The sequence below is a fragment of the Leptonychotes weddellii genome, chromosome 13 (genome assembly GCF_054177405.1).
Source record: "Leptonychotes weddellii isolate Sample4059 chromosome 13, ASM5417740v2, whole genome shotgun sequence".
Taxonomy (NCBI): Eukaryota; Metazoa; Chordata; class Mammalia; order Carnivora; family Phocidae; genus Leptonychotes; species Leptonychotes weddellii.
In genome coordinates, this window is record NC_138381.1 from 18,959,023 (window position 1) to 18,973,953 (window position 14,931).

The 14,931-nt window shown below is 40.7% G+C and overlaps 1 protein-coding gene across 1 annotated transcript in view; it reads left to right on the forward strand.

The window, feature by feature from the left end:
- The first annotated feature begins 8,130 nt into the window (after positions 1-8,130).
- MBD2 (methyl-CpG binding domain protein 2) overlaps positions 8,131-14,931 on the forward strand; it is a 66,397-nt gene continuing 59,596 nt past the window's right edge. Inside the window, exon 1 of the mRNA XM_081801192.1 lies at positions 8,131-8,747. Within this exon, the coding sequence (XP_081657318.1) occupies positions 8,209-8,747 (539 nt within the window). The 5' untranslated portion in view covers positions 8,131-8,208. The remainder of the gene's footprint in view (positions 8,748-14,931) is intronic.

Sequence of the window (14,931 nt, forward strand, 5' to 3'; positions counted from 1 at the left end):
GAGTTTTTAAAACATTCTGCAATCATGGTCACATTTCTAAGGGCTCATTCTTGTTCTCTGATTTTTTCTCTTTAATATCATCTTGTTTATCCTGAAACATCTGAGTATCTTAATCTCTAAAGTATATTAATTCGATTTTTAAAAAAGTTTATTCAATTAATTTCATTGCTCTGTTTCTTTCAAAGTTACTTTTTTCCACTTTTTTTTTCTCTGTTTTTCTATGTTAAGGGCTTTCTTCAAGTGTCTAGAGATTCTAGGCTGCCCGTATTAAAGAGTAAAACATGAGAAAGCTATTTGGAAGCTCTGTGCTCATGGACAGGAAAGATTTTAAGACTGTCCTGATAGAATAAAGAAGTAGTGTAATACACAGAAAGCAGGGCATTTACATACTTGGAAGAAAACTTGGGGATAAGTGCTGAAGAGTTAAATAGTATCTTTTGAGAAGAAATAGGATAGACAGAAAACAGGTTGGGCTTAGACCAACCTGGTAAAACAGTTGAAATGTAATCAGTTGAAGGATCTTACCTGATTAAGATGCAGCGAGAAAGAACCATAAGAACCTAAGAATGGGGTGGTCTGGTCGAAATGATAGTGAGAGAAAACATTTGGAAGTGAGTTAAGGATAGGCTGTTACGCTGAAGAATCCAGTGATGGTATTATAACCTTAATGCAAGAAAGAAAAGTCAGTAGTCTGGGCATTGTACTGCTTCTATGGAGGTGGAAATGACATATGGCATGGTCTTCCTCTGGTTGGGAAGACAAAACTAACACCAAAGTACAAATAGAGTAAAAGGAATATTAACATTTGGTATTCTGATTATCTCTCTATATTCTACAATCCAATTATCTCAGCAAAGGACATGCAAAAAGTTCTACCTGCAACACCCCTTATTCCCCACCCCCATTCATGTGTATCTTTGAATGATTAAATAGCATATACTCTAAAATGGTATTTCTCTGGCAAAGAAAATTCACATTCTCATGCTGGTCACAAGAGGCTTACATTTCAAAGTATGGTCAGAGATTACTCCCTTATCTGTTCCATGATAAAGCAAGATTAGGCAAAAACTAGACCTGAATAAAATCACATTTCTTTCCTTGCAGTCCCCCTACCCCTGCAATATATACCCCAGGGAAATACCAGAACTTGCTTCCCTTTACAGAAATATTATGGCAGTATCTTGTCCTTCTATCTTTTTTTCTTTTTAAAGATTTTATTTATTTATTTGACAGAGAGAAACACAGCGAGAGAGGGAACACAAGCAGGGGGAGTGGGTGAGGGAGAAGCAGGCTTCCCGGGGAGCAGGGAGCCCGATGCAGGGCTCAATTCCAGGACCTGGGATCATGACCTGAGCTGAAGGCAGACGCTTAATGACTGAGCCACCCAGGCGCGCCATCCCCCCTTTTTAAAAGATTTTATTTATTTATTTGACAATCTTATCCTTCTATCTTATTAGACCATTCAGATTTTGTAATCTAGTTTTTTTTCTAAATTTAGGGCTAACTCATTTGAATATTTTCCAAACTTCTCAGAAAAAAAAAAAAACCATATGATTTTGAAACGTTAACATTGAAAGGGACAATTTTCAGCACTTACAAATGATACTATGTTAGAAGGAAATGCCTCTTTAGTTTTTAAACAGAGAGATGTTTTTGTTTTGTTTTGTTTTTCCTAAACACTCTGGTCTCTTGCTTTAATTCTCTGAAGAAATAGAATGAGTGGGGCGCCTGGGTGGCTCAGTTGGTTAAGCGACTGCCTTCGGCTCAGGTCATGATCCTGGAGTCCCTGACCGAGTCCCACATCAGGCTCCCTGCTCAGCAGGGAGTCTGCTTCTCCCTCTGGCCCCCCTCCCTCTCATGCTCTCTGTCTCTCATTCTCTCGCAAATAAATACAATCTTAAAAAAAAAAAAAAGAAAAAAATAGAATGAGTGGGGAATTTGGGGGAAGGAATAGAATCTTTGCACCTCAGCCCCTTGTTCTCTCTCTTTCTCTTTGGCATTTTGCTGCCTGCCCAGCTCATTTGTTCTTGATTATTCTTGGCCATGTTATAAAGATGAACAGTAAAGACAGTACCCCGGTGAGTGGAGGGAGAGACTATATAGTCTGGTCGTAAGCTCACAGGTTAGTCTATTAAATTTTGGGTTCAGTAAAAAGCCCATTCAGCTCTCACACTATGATGTGTCCTCTGACCTAGATCTTCTCAGTGAGAAAGGAGTTTTGTTTTTGGACATCACCTTTTTTATTCCTTTTCTTATTTCTTGATTAAATTTTCTACTCAAGAATTATAGATGGGGTGCTAAGCTTTGGATCCCTCAAGACCTCAAAAGTAGCCAACAAGTGTGATTCTCTTTTTCATCTGAAGAACTACTATAAGGTATTTATAGTAGGATGATCTTGCCAATGCTGCTAGCATCACAGGGTAGGGGTCAATTCCTGTGGTGAGTAGATGACATTGCCAAGGGAGAGCATGTCGAATGAGAAGACAAGAAAAATTAGAGCTGAGGTAGAGGTGGTCCCTTGGAATGCTTTTCCTTCCATCAGAGTAAGAAAGGGAGATTGTGATCTGCTACTGCTGGGGCATGGTTGACCAACTATTCTCCTTTGCTCTTTTGCTCTTTCGCCTTCTGACTCTCTCCTTCACTCTTTGCAATCTCTTACCCAGGGGTTTTAAGCTTGGGAGCTGCCTGGTTTTCAGTAAGATATACACATTGAGGGAAGGAATTGTATCTCAGTAAAGAAGCTTTCTGCTGCAGTTGTCTAAGAACCCAACAGTGGCTTAATCCAAAAATGGCCTAGTTTCTCATATAATACAGCAGCCTGGAGATAAATAGTTGCAAGACTTTGTTCAGCTGCTCAGGAAGTTCATTCAAGTTCTCCATCCTCTAGCTCTCCTATTCTTATGGTGCTTGCCTTTTATCTTTGTGTTCCTTGCTTCATAGTTGTAGGATGGCTATCATGGTTCAAGAAATCATGTCAATATTCAAGGCAGGAACAAAGGGAAGAGGATAGAGCTAACCCTGTTTTATTTTGTTTTGTTTTAGAGAAGTAAAAACTTTTTTCAGAATCACTCCCAGCTCTCCCCTGTTCTCACTTAAACTAGCCTGGGAGGGTGAGTATTTAGATTTCCTAGTCTCTATATAGTGAAGTTGGTAATGGGTGTTGGATTAGACTAAGCAATGTGTCTCTCCCAGTTTGTGACAGAGAAAGTTGCCTGATCACTGCTCTTCCCATTTTCCACCCCAGCAGACAGACTTCCAAGCTATGCAGAGAATATGTGACATGAATAATAGATGCCTAGAAATAAGCAATATGAGACTCAAGATTAACTGTATAACTGTGATGAACTTGTTGGGAAGTCTTGAGGTAGACGAAGAGTTGGGATATAAAGTCTTAAAGTAATTCAGAATGGGATCATTAGGCCAAATCATGGGCTCTATTAGTTTTTTTTTTTTAAAGATTTATTTATTTATTTGAGAGAGAGAGAGTGAGTGAGCGGCTTGGGGGAGGGGCAGAGGGAGAGAATCTTCAAGCAGACTCCCTGCAAGTGCAGAGCCTAATGCAGAGCTGGATCTCATGACCATAAGATCATGACCTGAGCTGAAACCAAGAGTCAGATGCTCAACCGACTGAGCCACCCAGGTGCCCCTATTAGTTGTTTTTTTTTTTTTTTAAAGCTATGCTAAAACCACAGACTAGGGGTAAACTAGAAATTAGCAAAACCAAAAAGAAAATACTCTGAGGAAAACTTTGTAAAGGATTCCACAATAAACAAAAGACATTGAAATATATGTGTGTGTACATTATTTTAGAGAATATTAGGAATCAACTTATTTGTAGTCAAAGAGCAGAAACATAAATGTAGATAAATACACAAATTCACAAATGGTTGTTTAGAAGTACAGTCTCATTTTGTGATTAAGTCTTTTATGGTACATATTCCACAACCTTTTTGAGGAACTGATGAATAAAATTACTTTCAATTCATGCAGAAGAGACTACTGAAAAGAAAATGTTATAACTATCTTATAATCAAACATGTTTGTAAAGTGAATTTAAGCCCACCTTTAATTAAGTCAAATTTATTGTTAAATATCTCTTGGGACATGGAAACCTAATCACATTTTCTGACTAGAACAGCTGTTATTACTCTGCAGGGGGATGCCATGGTGAAGATGAAGAACAGCTTTCTAGGTTGGTAGGGGGAAAGACAATGAAACAACTAATTACGATAAATGGAAGGGGGAAATACCTAATGGTAGCACACAGCCCAGGGGGTGCAGGAGTGAGGTATTGGGGAGTCAAGAAAGGCTCCTTGGATGCAATGATGTCTAAAAGAAAGGCACTGAGGTGGGGGTGGAGGTGGAAACAAAGGAGCAAATTCCAGGGTGAAGAAGCCAAAGATAATATGTCAGTTTGAAAGCAGCTAAGCACACAAGACTCTGAACTTGGGGTCAAGAGACTTGGGCTTTAGTCCTAGCTCTGCTACTTCCAGAGACATAGGTGAAAGCCACTTACATCATGAAATCTGCTGGCAAGATGCATTTCTCTATTTATTTGGTTGCTGTCCCTCCCCCTCTGGTAAACACCACCCACATTCAGCCCTCATTTCTCATGGATCGTGTGTCCCAGCATTCTGGTGTTCTGCAGCCAGAATTAAGGTTAAAAACCACCGTTTAGCGTGTTAAGTGGTACCCTGGGGCTCTGAAACCTAAAGAGTATTTTCTTTTTACTGGTAGCATGGTGTTTTCTATTTTTAGGAAGTTAAATCAAATAAGCATCTCTCCATCCCTTAATCCTGAACACTTAATACCAGCCACTTACCTATAGCTAATGTAACAAGGAGCAGAACAGTTTTAAAGTACCAGACACCATTTTCTGAAATAAATTTCCTTGGTTCAAAATTTACCTCTCCTTGTTTTCTCTTGCCTTTCAAGTAATTAACTCTTCTCTTTTTCAGTTTGAACTCTGCAGTGTAAGATTCCTCTGTAGTCATTCCAAGTGGAAAGCAATTAAAAAAATCTTTATTTATCCTGCATGTACTTGAAAGTGTCAATCGGCTTCCTGACAGGCCAGGCCAGCAGCATTTCATTTTGCTTGGGAATTAGTGAACAGTAGTTGGGCCAACTCAGTGAATCATAAAACCTGCTAATTGGAGTTGGAAAATGTTTTTTGGCTATGCCCTCGCTTGTATTTAACATCTTGATAAATTCTGACCATGCTTCTTGAGCTCTGTAAAAGAGGAAAGTGATGCTCCTGTCGTCACTTGATCCAAATATGTTCATGGGAAAAAGTAAGTATTTTCCGATGTTTAAATCAGTCTTTTACTCAGTATCTCATTACACTCATAAATTCAAATGTAGGTTGTATATTTGTCAATAAAATATATAGATCTCAAAACAGGCATCACCTCCCAACAGGTCATTTTAGTTTATTCACTGAATTTGTTCTATTTTTCTTAATAAAAACATAAACTAACAGGTACAGTGTTTTTCTTGGGAACTGCCTTTTCTTTAAGGGCTTAACCTCAGTTTTACCAGGTAAACAATAAAGGAGAAAACACTTTAAAGAATGGATAGTTTTCCAGGGGTGACAGTTGGTGTTTGAGCACCTGCTTTTACACCTGGGAAGCAGAGATCAGAGGTGGTTAAATCTCTATTGTTTGTTTAATGGACCAGATCTCATACTTAATTCTCCCTCGTTGTTTTTTACTTTTGCCATAAAGTAAGGCTAGCAAGACCTTTTCCACTGTAAGAGAGATAAAACTGAAAAATTTGGTCACAATTCTACTGCTTGAGAAAAACAACATTGCCATTCATCAAGGAGTGATATAAAATGCATTTTCCCATAAGTGGTGTATTATTTGTCCAATATTTTAAGGGAAACAAAGTGATCTATCTTTTAAGTATTTAGCACCTTTTCTCAGTACCTTTAGGGCCTCAATCCAGACCCTGTAAGAATTTAATGTTTAATTAGATTTCTTTCTTCCTTTAGTGGGAGAATAAAAAAATAAAAAAATAAAAATTATACTTTGCTTCATGGTATCACAGCAGAAAAATTCAACTGTGACCCAGAAAAGCTTTTGAAATACCTAAGTGGGATTTTTTCTTAATGGAGGGAACATTAAACTATGATTTAGTAAATGGAATCTGGTAGTAGAAGTCAAAGTAATTACCTTGAATTCGTAGTAATTTATTCCTTTAAACATGCTTTTTATATCCATTATACCACTTGATCTATATAGCCTTTCCATGACAAAGCATGGAAAAATAAAAACTTCCAAAAGTATATCTTTTCCCATGTATTTTCTCAACAATCATTTTTACTGAGATTTTTGCTTTGTCTATCCTTTAGGTTTAATTAGGTGTGAAAATCAAAACCCTTTCTCTTACAGAGTGTTTGTCATCCAAACTTTGATCTCATTTTTCTCTGACTTTAACTCCTTCACCTAAGCCAAACTGTAGGTGTTCCTTAAGATTTAATTCTTGGTCCACTTTTTATTTTTATTATTTTTAAATTACTGTTATTATTGGGGCACCTGGGTGGCTCAGTCGTTAAGCGTCTGCCTTCGGCTCATGTCATGCTCTCAGGGTCCTGGGATCGGGCCCCGCATCAGGCTCCCTGCTCAGCGGAAAGCCTGCTTCTCCCTCTCCCACTCCCCCTGCTTGTGTTCCTGCTCTCACTGTGTCTCTCTCTGTCAAATAAATAAAATCTTTAAAAATAAATAAATAAATTACTATTATTATTATTAGCCATATATGTTCTTCCTTGGAGATCTTATTTGCTTGCAGAGTTTCCTTCAATTATCACTTTCCCAAGATGACTTCTAAAAACACAACTCCAGAACTGACCACTCTCCTGGGAATTTGACTTGAATTTCCAACTCTTTTGCTGGACACATTTCTACATTGTTTTCTTGGAAGGAACCTATAACTTAATGTATCTCAAATCAAAGACATCAAAAAGAGATCTAAGGTTAAGCTCAGAGTCAAATTTGTGTGTATGAATTATTTTATCAAAATAAATTTTGATTTTCCATTAGTCATTTTTTCCTATACATTGAACTCGGTCCTCAACTTTTAAGTCCTATGTGTACAAAGACTGAAATTTATCGTCATTCTGATAAAATGTGCATTACATTTTTCAGTCTTCCAAACAGTTCTTCACCTATCATCTTGAATTTCGATAGTACATTTCTGTAAGTATTAAGCATCACATAGAAAATGTGCTTCTCCGGAATTTAAATCAGTTTTCTTAATCAGCTTGGCACTATTCTTTAAACTCAATCCTGAATGAGTTGGCAGATCCAAATGAATTCCACACAGATTCCGAAAAGGTTGTCACAGTGGGTTAGGTTAGTCTTTCAAGGGAGTATTTACCAAGCCAAAGGCCACTGATAATTGTCAAAGGCCATTTACACAAGGAAGTCTAAATTAAGAAAAAGTCTTCAGAAATATGGTAAATTCTAGGTGGATTCAGGGGTTCTGGTCATTTTAAGAATATAGGGGTAAACCCCGTAGAAGTGGAGGGAATGTTCCAGGTTGCCATTTTTCTTCTTATAGCTTTACAAAGTTTCTGGAGGATAATCAATCCAGGGACCTAAACCCAGAAGCCAGACTTCCGAGCACAGTGATATTCTATTCATCTAATGGGACACTTTGCCCCACTTCTTCAATCTGAGCTCCCTGGCAAGTTTTGGTAGAGAGAGGCGGGAAAGGGGGTACTGAGTAGCTATTACCTCCTTAAATGAATTGTTGAGCTAGTGAATATAAAATGAGATATTTTGTTGTTCATTAATTGGGAAGCAAACGTGGATAAAATCATATAGAGAGGGAAGTTAACCCTACAGGAAATAAACTAACCGCAGTCCTTCTGACATTCCTCCACAAGTGACTCCGTACCCGACCCGCCTTCCGGGCTCTCCGCAAACCGTGGGGGTGGGGGCCGGAAGGGCGCGGCCGGGGGCGGAGCGGGTGGGGTCGGGGGCGTGTCCTCGAGGAGGTGGAGACAATATGGCCGCCCAGAGCGCTTGGAGGACCTAAGAGGCGGTGGCCGGGGCCACGCCCCGAGCGGGAGGGCCGCTCTGTGCGCGTCCGCTCTATGATGCTTGCGCGCGTCCCCCGCGCGCCGCGCTGCGGGCGGGGCGGGTCTCCGGGATTCCAAGGGCTCGGTTACGGAAGAAGCGCAGCGCCGGCTGGGGAGGGGGCTGGATGCGCGCGCACCCGGGGGGAGGCCGCTGCTGCCCGGAGCAGGAGGAGGGGGAGAGCGCGGCGGGCGGCAGCGGCGCTGGCGGCGACTCCGCCATAGAGCAGGGGGGCCAGGGCAGCGCGCTCGCCCCGTCCCCGGTGAGCGGCGTGCGCAGGGAAGGCGCTCGGGGCGGCGGCCGTGGCCGGGGGCGGTGGAAGCAGGCGGGCCGGGGCGGCGGCGTCTGTGGCCGTGGCCGGGGCCGGGGCCGTGGCCGGGGACGGGGCCGGGGCCGGGGCCGGGGCCGCGGCCGTCCCCCGAGTGGCGGCGGCGGCCTTGGCGGCGACGGCGGCGGCTGCGGCGGCAGCAGCGGTGGCGGCGGCGCCCCCCGGCGGGAGCCGGTCCCTTTCCCGTCGGGGAGCGCGGGGCCGGGGCCCAGGGGACCCCGGGCCACGGAGAGCGGGAAGAGGATGGACTGCCCGGCCCTCCCCCCCGGATGGAAGAAGGAGGAAGTGATCCGAAAATCTGGGCTCAGTGCCGGCAAGAGCGATGTCTACTACTTCAGGTACCGCCCTGGGGGCGGGGTGGGGTCAGCGGGGTCAGGTCGGGGTCAAGGGTCAGCAGCTGACCTGGGCAGGGGATGTCATGATGGGAGCAGGACCCGAGGGAAATGGCAAAGACAGGCTGGCCTCGTAGTGGAAGGTCCCTGAGCCCTTGGGTGAGAGTTGACCCCAGAACAGTGACAGGACAGGCACAGTGTCTGAATGGTGAGAACCCGGAGGAGGGCGTCTTAATGTTGACGGTGCTGGGGAAAATGGTTTGTGGAAAAAGGGGTACTCTGGCAAAGATGGTTAGTCCATAAAAGGGTTAAAAGAAGGTGTAATTCATCGAAACTATAAAACCCAGTCACTGTTGGCTCCTGTCCCAGTCTTTCCCAGATTCATCATCACAGGAGTGTTTAATCATGCACATGTGGAAGAATTCACTATCTGCAGTAATAAGGTTTGGGTTACTTTGTGAGATCCAGGAAAGTTTGGTATAAAGTAGCCACTTGGAATGCCTGAAGTTTCTTGGAACTCTCTTGGTGTTGCAGAACTTACTTATTTCTGAAAACTGAAACACTGTAATATGTTGTTAGACTCCTAGACCAAAATTTGTTCCCCAGGGGATGTTAGGCAATGTCTGAGGACATTTCTGGTTCTCATACCTTGGGAGGGTGTGCTCCTGGCATCTAGTGGGTAGAGGCCGGGGATGCTGTCACATATTCTGTAATACACAGGATGGTCCCCACGACAAAGAATTATCTGACCCAAATGTCACCAGTTTGAGAAATCTTGGTCTAAATGATTCAGGTTTTCACCCTGATGTGATCTTGCAATCCTGTGGTCATGCTGTCCATGTCATTGGATGATCCAGTAAGCTCAGGAAAGTGCCTGTGGCTATTGATATCAGTGGAATTTTCTTATCAACAAATTTACTAATTTTTCAAAATAAACCGTCCTATTTATAGAAGAGAATATAAATATGTTATATTCAGTGGTGTGGAGGGCCATTTTTGTGGGCTGTTTGAATCATTTTTCAGGGAATACGTTTGGGTGTTGGAGCCAGTTATTGCCAGCCATTTAGCCATTGGAATAATGTTCTGAAGGATTTACTTTCTTCATCAAGTAGGTTAATACATTGCCCCTGAGGGGGGAAAGGGGAATACATACACATACACTCTACAATATTTATGAATTGAGAGTACTTTTAAATAGACTTGAAAGGTTAAAAAAAATACACAAACATTTGTGTGTATGTGTTTATACACACAAGAATGTGATCACCACTGGAAAATATGTAAATGTGAACATATTCCTGATGGTTGCTCAAATATATGGAAAAATAGTTTCTGTAAATTTATTTCACCTCTTCAAGAAAAAAAATGAAAGTGGTGTCACTTGATCTGAGACCACTTGTTTTGAAATCTTAAATGATAAAATGGCAATCTTATTTTAAACAAAGGTGATAATCTTATATTTCCCCATTATTAAATATTAAATTTACTTCAGTAATACCAAAAAGGTTATTGTGGAACAAATTGTTACTCCTCTCAAGTTCACTTGTCATTTAGTGCTATTCACAGTTGTTCACTTTTGCACATTCTTTCATTAACAATTTATGTTTTCTTTCTAAGCAGGTAGTATGCTACCTTCTTTCTGTGAACTGTGTATTGTCTTGTAGCCAATTATATTTTACCGGAATATTCTGTGTCTGGGATTGAACTCCTTGAGGAATAGGTGACTAATCTATTCTCAGTAGAGCATCTTAGACTTTGAATTTCACTCTCTGTGGCATTTCTCCTGGGATATAGTTTGTTTGGTTTTGGGATGACATATTTGTTCAGACTAACTTTGGGTTATTGCAAAGTGTTTTTTGTTGTTTTCCTTGCAGTAGCTGGAAAAGTTATTTCAAAAAGGCATCTTGCTGTAGTGCTCATTTTGATTTGTGGTCACTTAGTATTTTTTTAAATGTGTTGTAAATTTTTCAGCGTTAACTTTTTTTTTTTTAAAGATTTTATTTATTTATTTGAGAGAGAGAAGGAGAGAGAGAGAGAACACATGAGAGGGGATAGGGTCAGAGGACGAAGCAGACTCCCTGCCGAGCAGGGAGCCTGATGCGGGACTCGATCCAGGAACTCCAGGATCGTGACCTGAGCCGAAGGCAGTCGCTTAACCAACTGAGCCACCCAGGCGCCCTCAATGTTAACTTTTTTAATACAAACTCAATAAATATTTTATGGTAGAAAAGCTGATATAATCAATTTATTTTTTTATTTTTTTAAAGATTTTTTTTTATTATTATTTATTTATTTGAGAGAGAGAGAGAATGAGAGACAGAGAGCACGAGAGGGAAGAGGGCAGAGGGGGAAGCAGACCCCCCGCTGAGCAGGGAGCCCGATGCGGGACTCGATCCCGGGACTCCAGGATCATGACCTGAGCCGAAGGCAGTCGCTTAACCAACTGAGCCACCCAGGCGCCCCTGATATAATCAATTTAAAAAGAACTTTCCAAACAAATTCATCTTACAATAAATGAGAAACCAGTATAGTGATACTTTCCAGAATTTAAGTCTTTTTATTAGGGGCGCCTGGGTGGCTCAGGTCATGATCCCAGGGTCCTGGGATTGAGCCCCTCATCAGGCTCCCTTCTCAGCCGGGAGTCCTCGTCTCCCTCTCCCACTCCCTCTGCTGTGTTTCCTCTCTCACTGTGTCTCTCTCTGTCAAATAAATAAAATCTTGAAAAAAATAAAGTCTTTTTATTAGTGCAGCATGATTTCCTTTTTACTTGTTTATACAAAATGAAGACACTTGGAACAGATTTGTGCCACATGTGTTTAGTTCAGGGTTGGAAGGGATGTTGTCTAATTGTTTATTGACTACCTACAAAATGTTAGTTTGCAGGATTGTAACATTCACTCTTGATTCCCTTCTGAGAGGTTACAGTCAGAGGTTGTAGGACACAGGGTAGCATGTTGTGGTATTCGTAATACAGCAGTTGTTCTTTGACTTCCGTTTGCAGTTACGAATGATAGAGGACACCTACTCATAGTGAAGGTGAACACATTCTTTTTCAACCAGACTGTCACAGCTTTGCATGTCAGCATCCCCATATATGCCTCACCTGTTAAAAAACCAGTAGCTCACAAACGCCGGCCATCTCTGTTAATAGGCGGGTTAAGAGTTAACTCTCCCATTGGTAATGTGAACACCTGCACCCATTTGTTCACACAGATTCTAATAATGCTAACTCCTGAATTAGCCTGCCCCTGGGGAGATTAATTTAAACAAATCTGTGCCTGTTAACGTAGGGCGTGGCTTACACATATTAATTGGGCTGAAATTAAGCTCATCGGGAAAGCCTCAAATTTTGGTAAAATGGTGTTTTGACTGTTTCCTGAGACTGCCAAGTTCTAATAGGAAGGCGTGCCTCGAGTTGCCAGTTAAGCAATATAATTATGCTTTCTGTCAGGATTACTGATAGTGTTGTGGCAGTTCATATATTATCATACAAAGTGTGTTTTTAAAAATGTGGTTAGATAAAGTGCTGGATCCATTGGTAATAGTTTCTGAAAAGTTTGTTGCCATCCTATGAACTCATTATGGGAAAAATAATTTTCTAACTGGTCTACTTGACTCCTGTCATTTCTAGTTTTTGGTTCCCTGCAGTTGCTGACTGATATTTTTGAAATATTATTTTCCCTGCATAGGACCCTATAGGAGCCAACTTGTCCTTTTTCTTTTTTTTTTTTTTAAATCAAGTCTAAACTTGTTGGTTTCTAGACTTCTAGTTATAATTAGGGTTAAAGATCTGGGAGTCATGGTAAACTGTTAAGCTGCTGCCATAAAATATGTGGTTGGATTTTGGAAACAGTAGTAAATACTTTCGTTTCTTATATCAAAATTATGATGCATTTGTACCTGATCACTTCCCTGAAAAAAGGATACAGGGGAACCAGAGAACAATTAAAATAATCATAGGAAGCAGGTGCATGAAGAGAGACTAAAGTTATTTCACTTTGATATGGAAAGAAGAGGACTCAGAGGCAGTATAACTGAGGTCTATAAAATCATGAATGATATGAGAAAAGTAGAAGTCTCTAGGGAAGGCAGCAGTGCACAGGGATGAAGAGGTCTGGCGTTGGTCTTCTAACTCTGCACTTAACCATTTGGTGCAACCTTGAGCTTGTCACTTACACTTCCTGGTCCTGTGGTTTGTCGGTTTGTAAAGGGCATATGATTTTACCTGTACCTCAGTGTTACAAGGATTCAATTTCAGATCACTAAAATAACTACATAGATCTCTTGAAGCTTCAGATATGTTTAAGGACTAGTTAAGGAAAACAACTCAAGTTGTGTGGGCTAAACATATAAATAGGTTTAAAAAAATGTATAGGTGTATCTGACTTGTTACCAAAAGCTGGTATGCTGCATCGAGGGCATGAATTCTGAATCATTGAGCATGTCAGAGTTCACCCAGGCCTTTCCCTCTTTTTTTTTTTCTTTTTTTGTCTTTTGTCTTAAAAAAAATATTCTGCCATGTAGTCTTTGTTGGAAAAAACTAACGGAATGGACCAGGGGAGAGATTAATTGTCACAGTTCTTAAATATTAAAGTCTCTTTGGCTTTCAATAAATTGTCTTTTCCCCTAATATCTGCTTTCTGGCCATCCCTATGTAGTTGAGCCTGGTATCCCCTGTGTTACTCTCATGTTCATTTACATAGAACCTATGGCTCTCTCACATAGCTGTCTTTCCCCCTAGGTACAGTGCTGAACACATAGATGCTAAGTGTTTACCAACTGATGTGACTCTTAAAAAATTTGTGAAACAAGTCTTAAATGACCTCTTAGCCTTTGCTTTATATTATCTAGTGGTGTGCTGGGATGAAATTGGTTGAGATATTAAGTCCAAACATTTTCCAGTTCCTTATTTTCATCATTAATGTTGAGGGTATTATAGAAGGCCAGAAAGCATTCTAGAGATACAGTGAAAATGGTAAGTAAAATGCTTATAGTGCAAAGATATGTGAGAAATCAATATTTGAATTTCATTGAGTCTGTAGTATAGGGTTTGTTTTTTTTAGTATAAGGTCTTAATGTGTCTTAATTCTGTGTGTGTGTTGTGTCACAGCTCTCATAGTTTTGGCAGCTATTAGTATTATTTTGCTAAATGCTTTCCATGTATTATCTTATTGGGTCCCTGTTAGTTATAGGTACAATTATCTCTATTTTACAGACGGGGACTTGGGAAAGGGAAGTTAAGTAATATGCTTGAGGTTGTAGTGTTGGTAAGGGCCGAGTTAGAATCCTGATGCAGGGGATTTAACCCAGAACTTTTAACCACCCAGCTACCTCCCATAGAGATCCCTACTTGTAATTCTCAAATTTTGCAACATTTCATGCCTAATCTACTTTATTGAGCTTGGCGGGCTACTAAAACCATGTAGTTAGTTACTATTATATTTACACCCTTAAGTTGACAAAGGGTAAATTTTAAATCCTCTTTGGTAGTGAAGCTATTGTACCAAAAGATGATCTTCCAGCTCTGTGTAGTATTGGAGAGAAAAAAAATGGAAAATTGTGGTAAAGTAACATAATTAAAGCAGTTTTATTCTAGGTAATAGAAATGATCATTTTGTTCAATAATGTTTCCCACCTTCTTACTCACTCTCTCCATATATATTTAATTTAGGATTGACCCTATTATTTCTTAGATATTCATATAGGCAACATGTTCCCTAGGGAGCAAGCTATAGGTCACCGTCATTTTATTTTTATTTTTTTAGATTTTTTTTTTTTTTTATTCGAGACACAGAGATAGAGAGAGAGCGCAGAGAGCATGAGCAGGGGGAGACGGAGAGGGTGAAGCAGGCTCCCCGCTGAGCCAGGAGGCCGACGTGGGGCTTGATCCCAAGACCCTGGGATCATGACCTGAGCCGAAGGAAGTTGCCCAACCAACTGAGCCACCCAGGCGCCCTGTCACCGTCATTTTAAAAGCTTTCACTTAAATTAGAAGAAATAAAATTGTAACTTTTGAGGGCTAAATGTAGCTTATTGAGATAGTTTTATGTGTTTCCTGCAAAAAGCTCATGTGCTTCTTTCAGAGATGAGGTACAATTGAAATGTGCCCTACAGACCAATTAAAAAAATCTCTTTAGTTGGAGGGAGGAACTAAATGTAATGTTTATTACTAAGTGCTTATTGCATAATT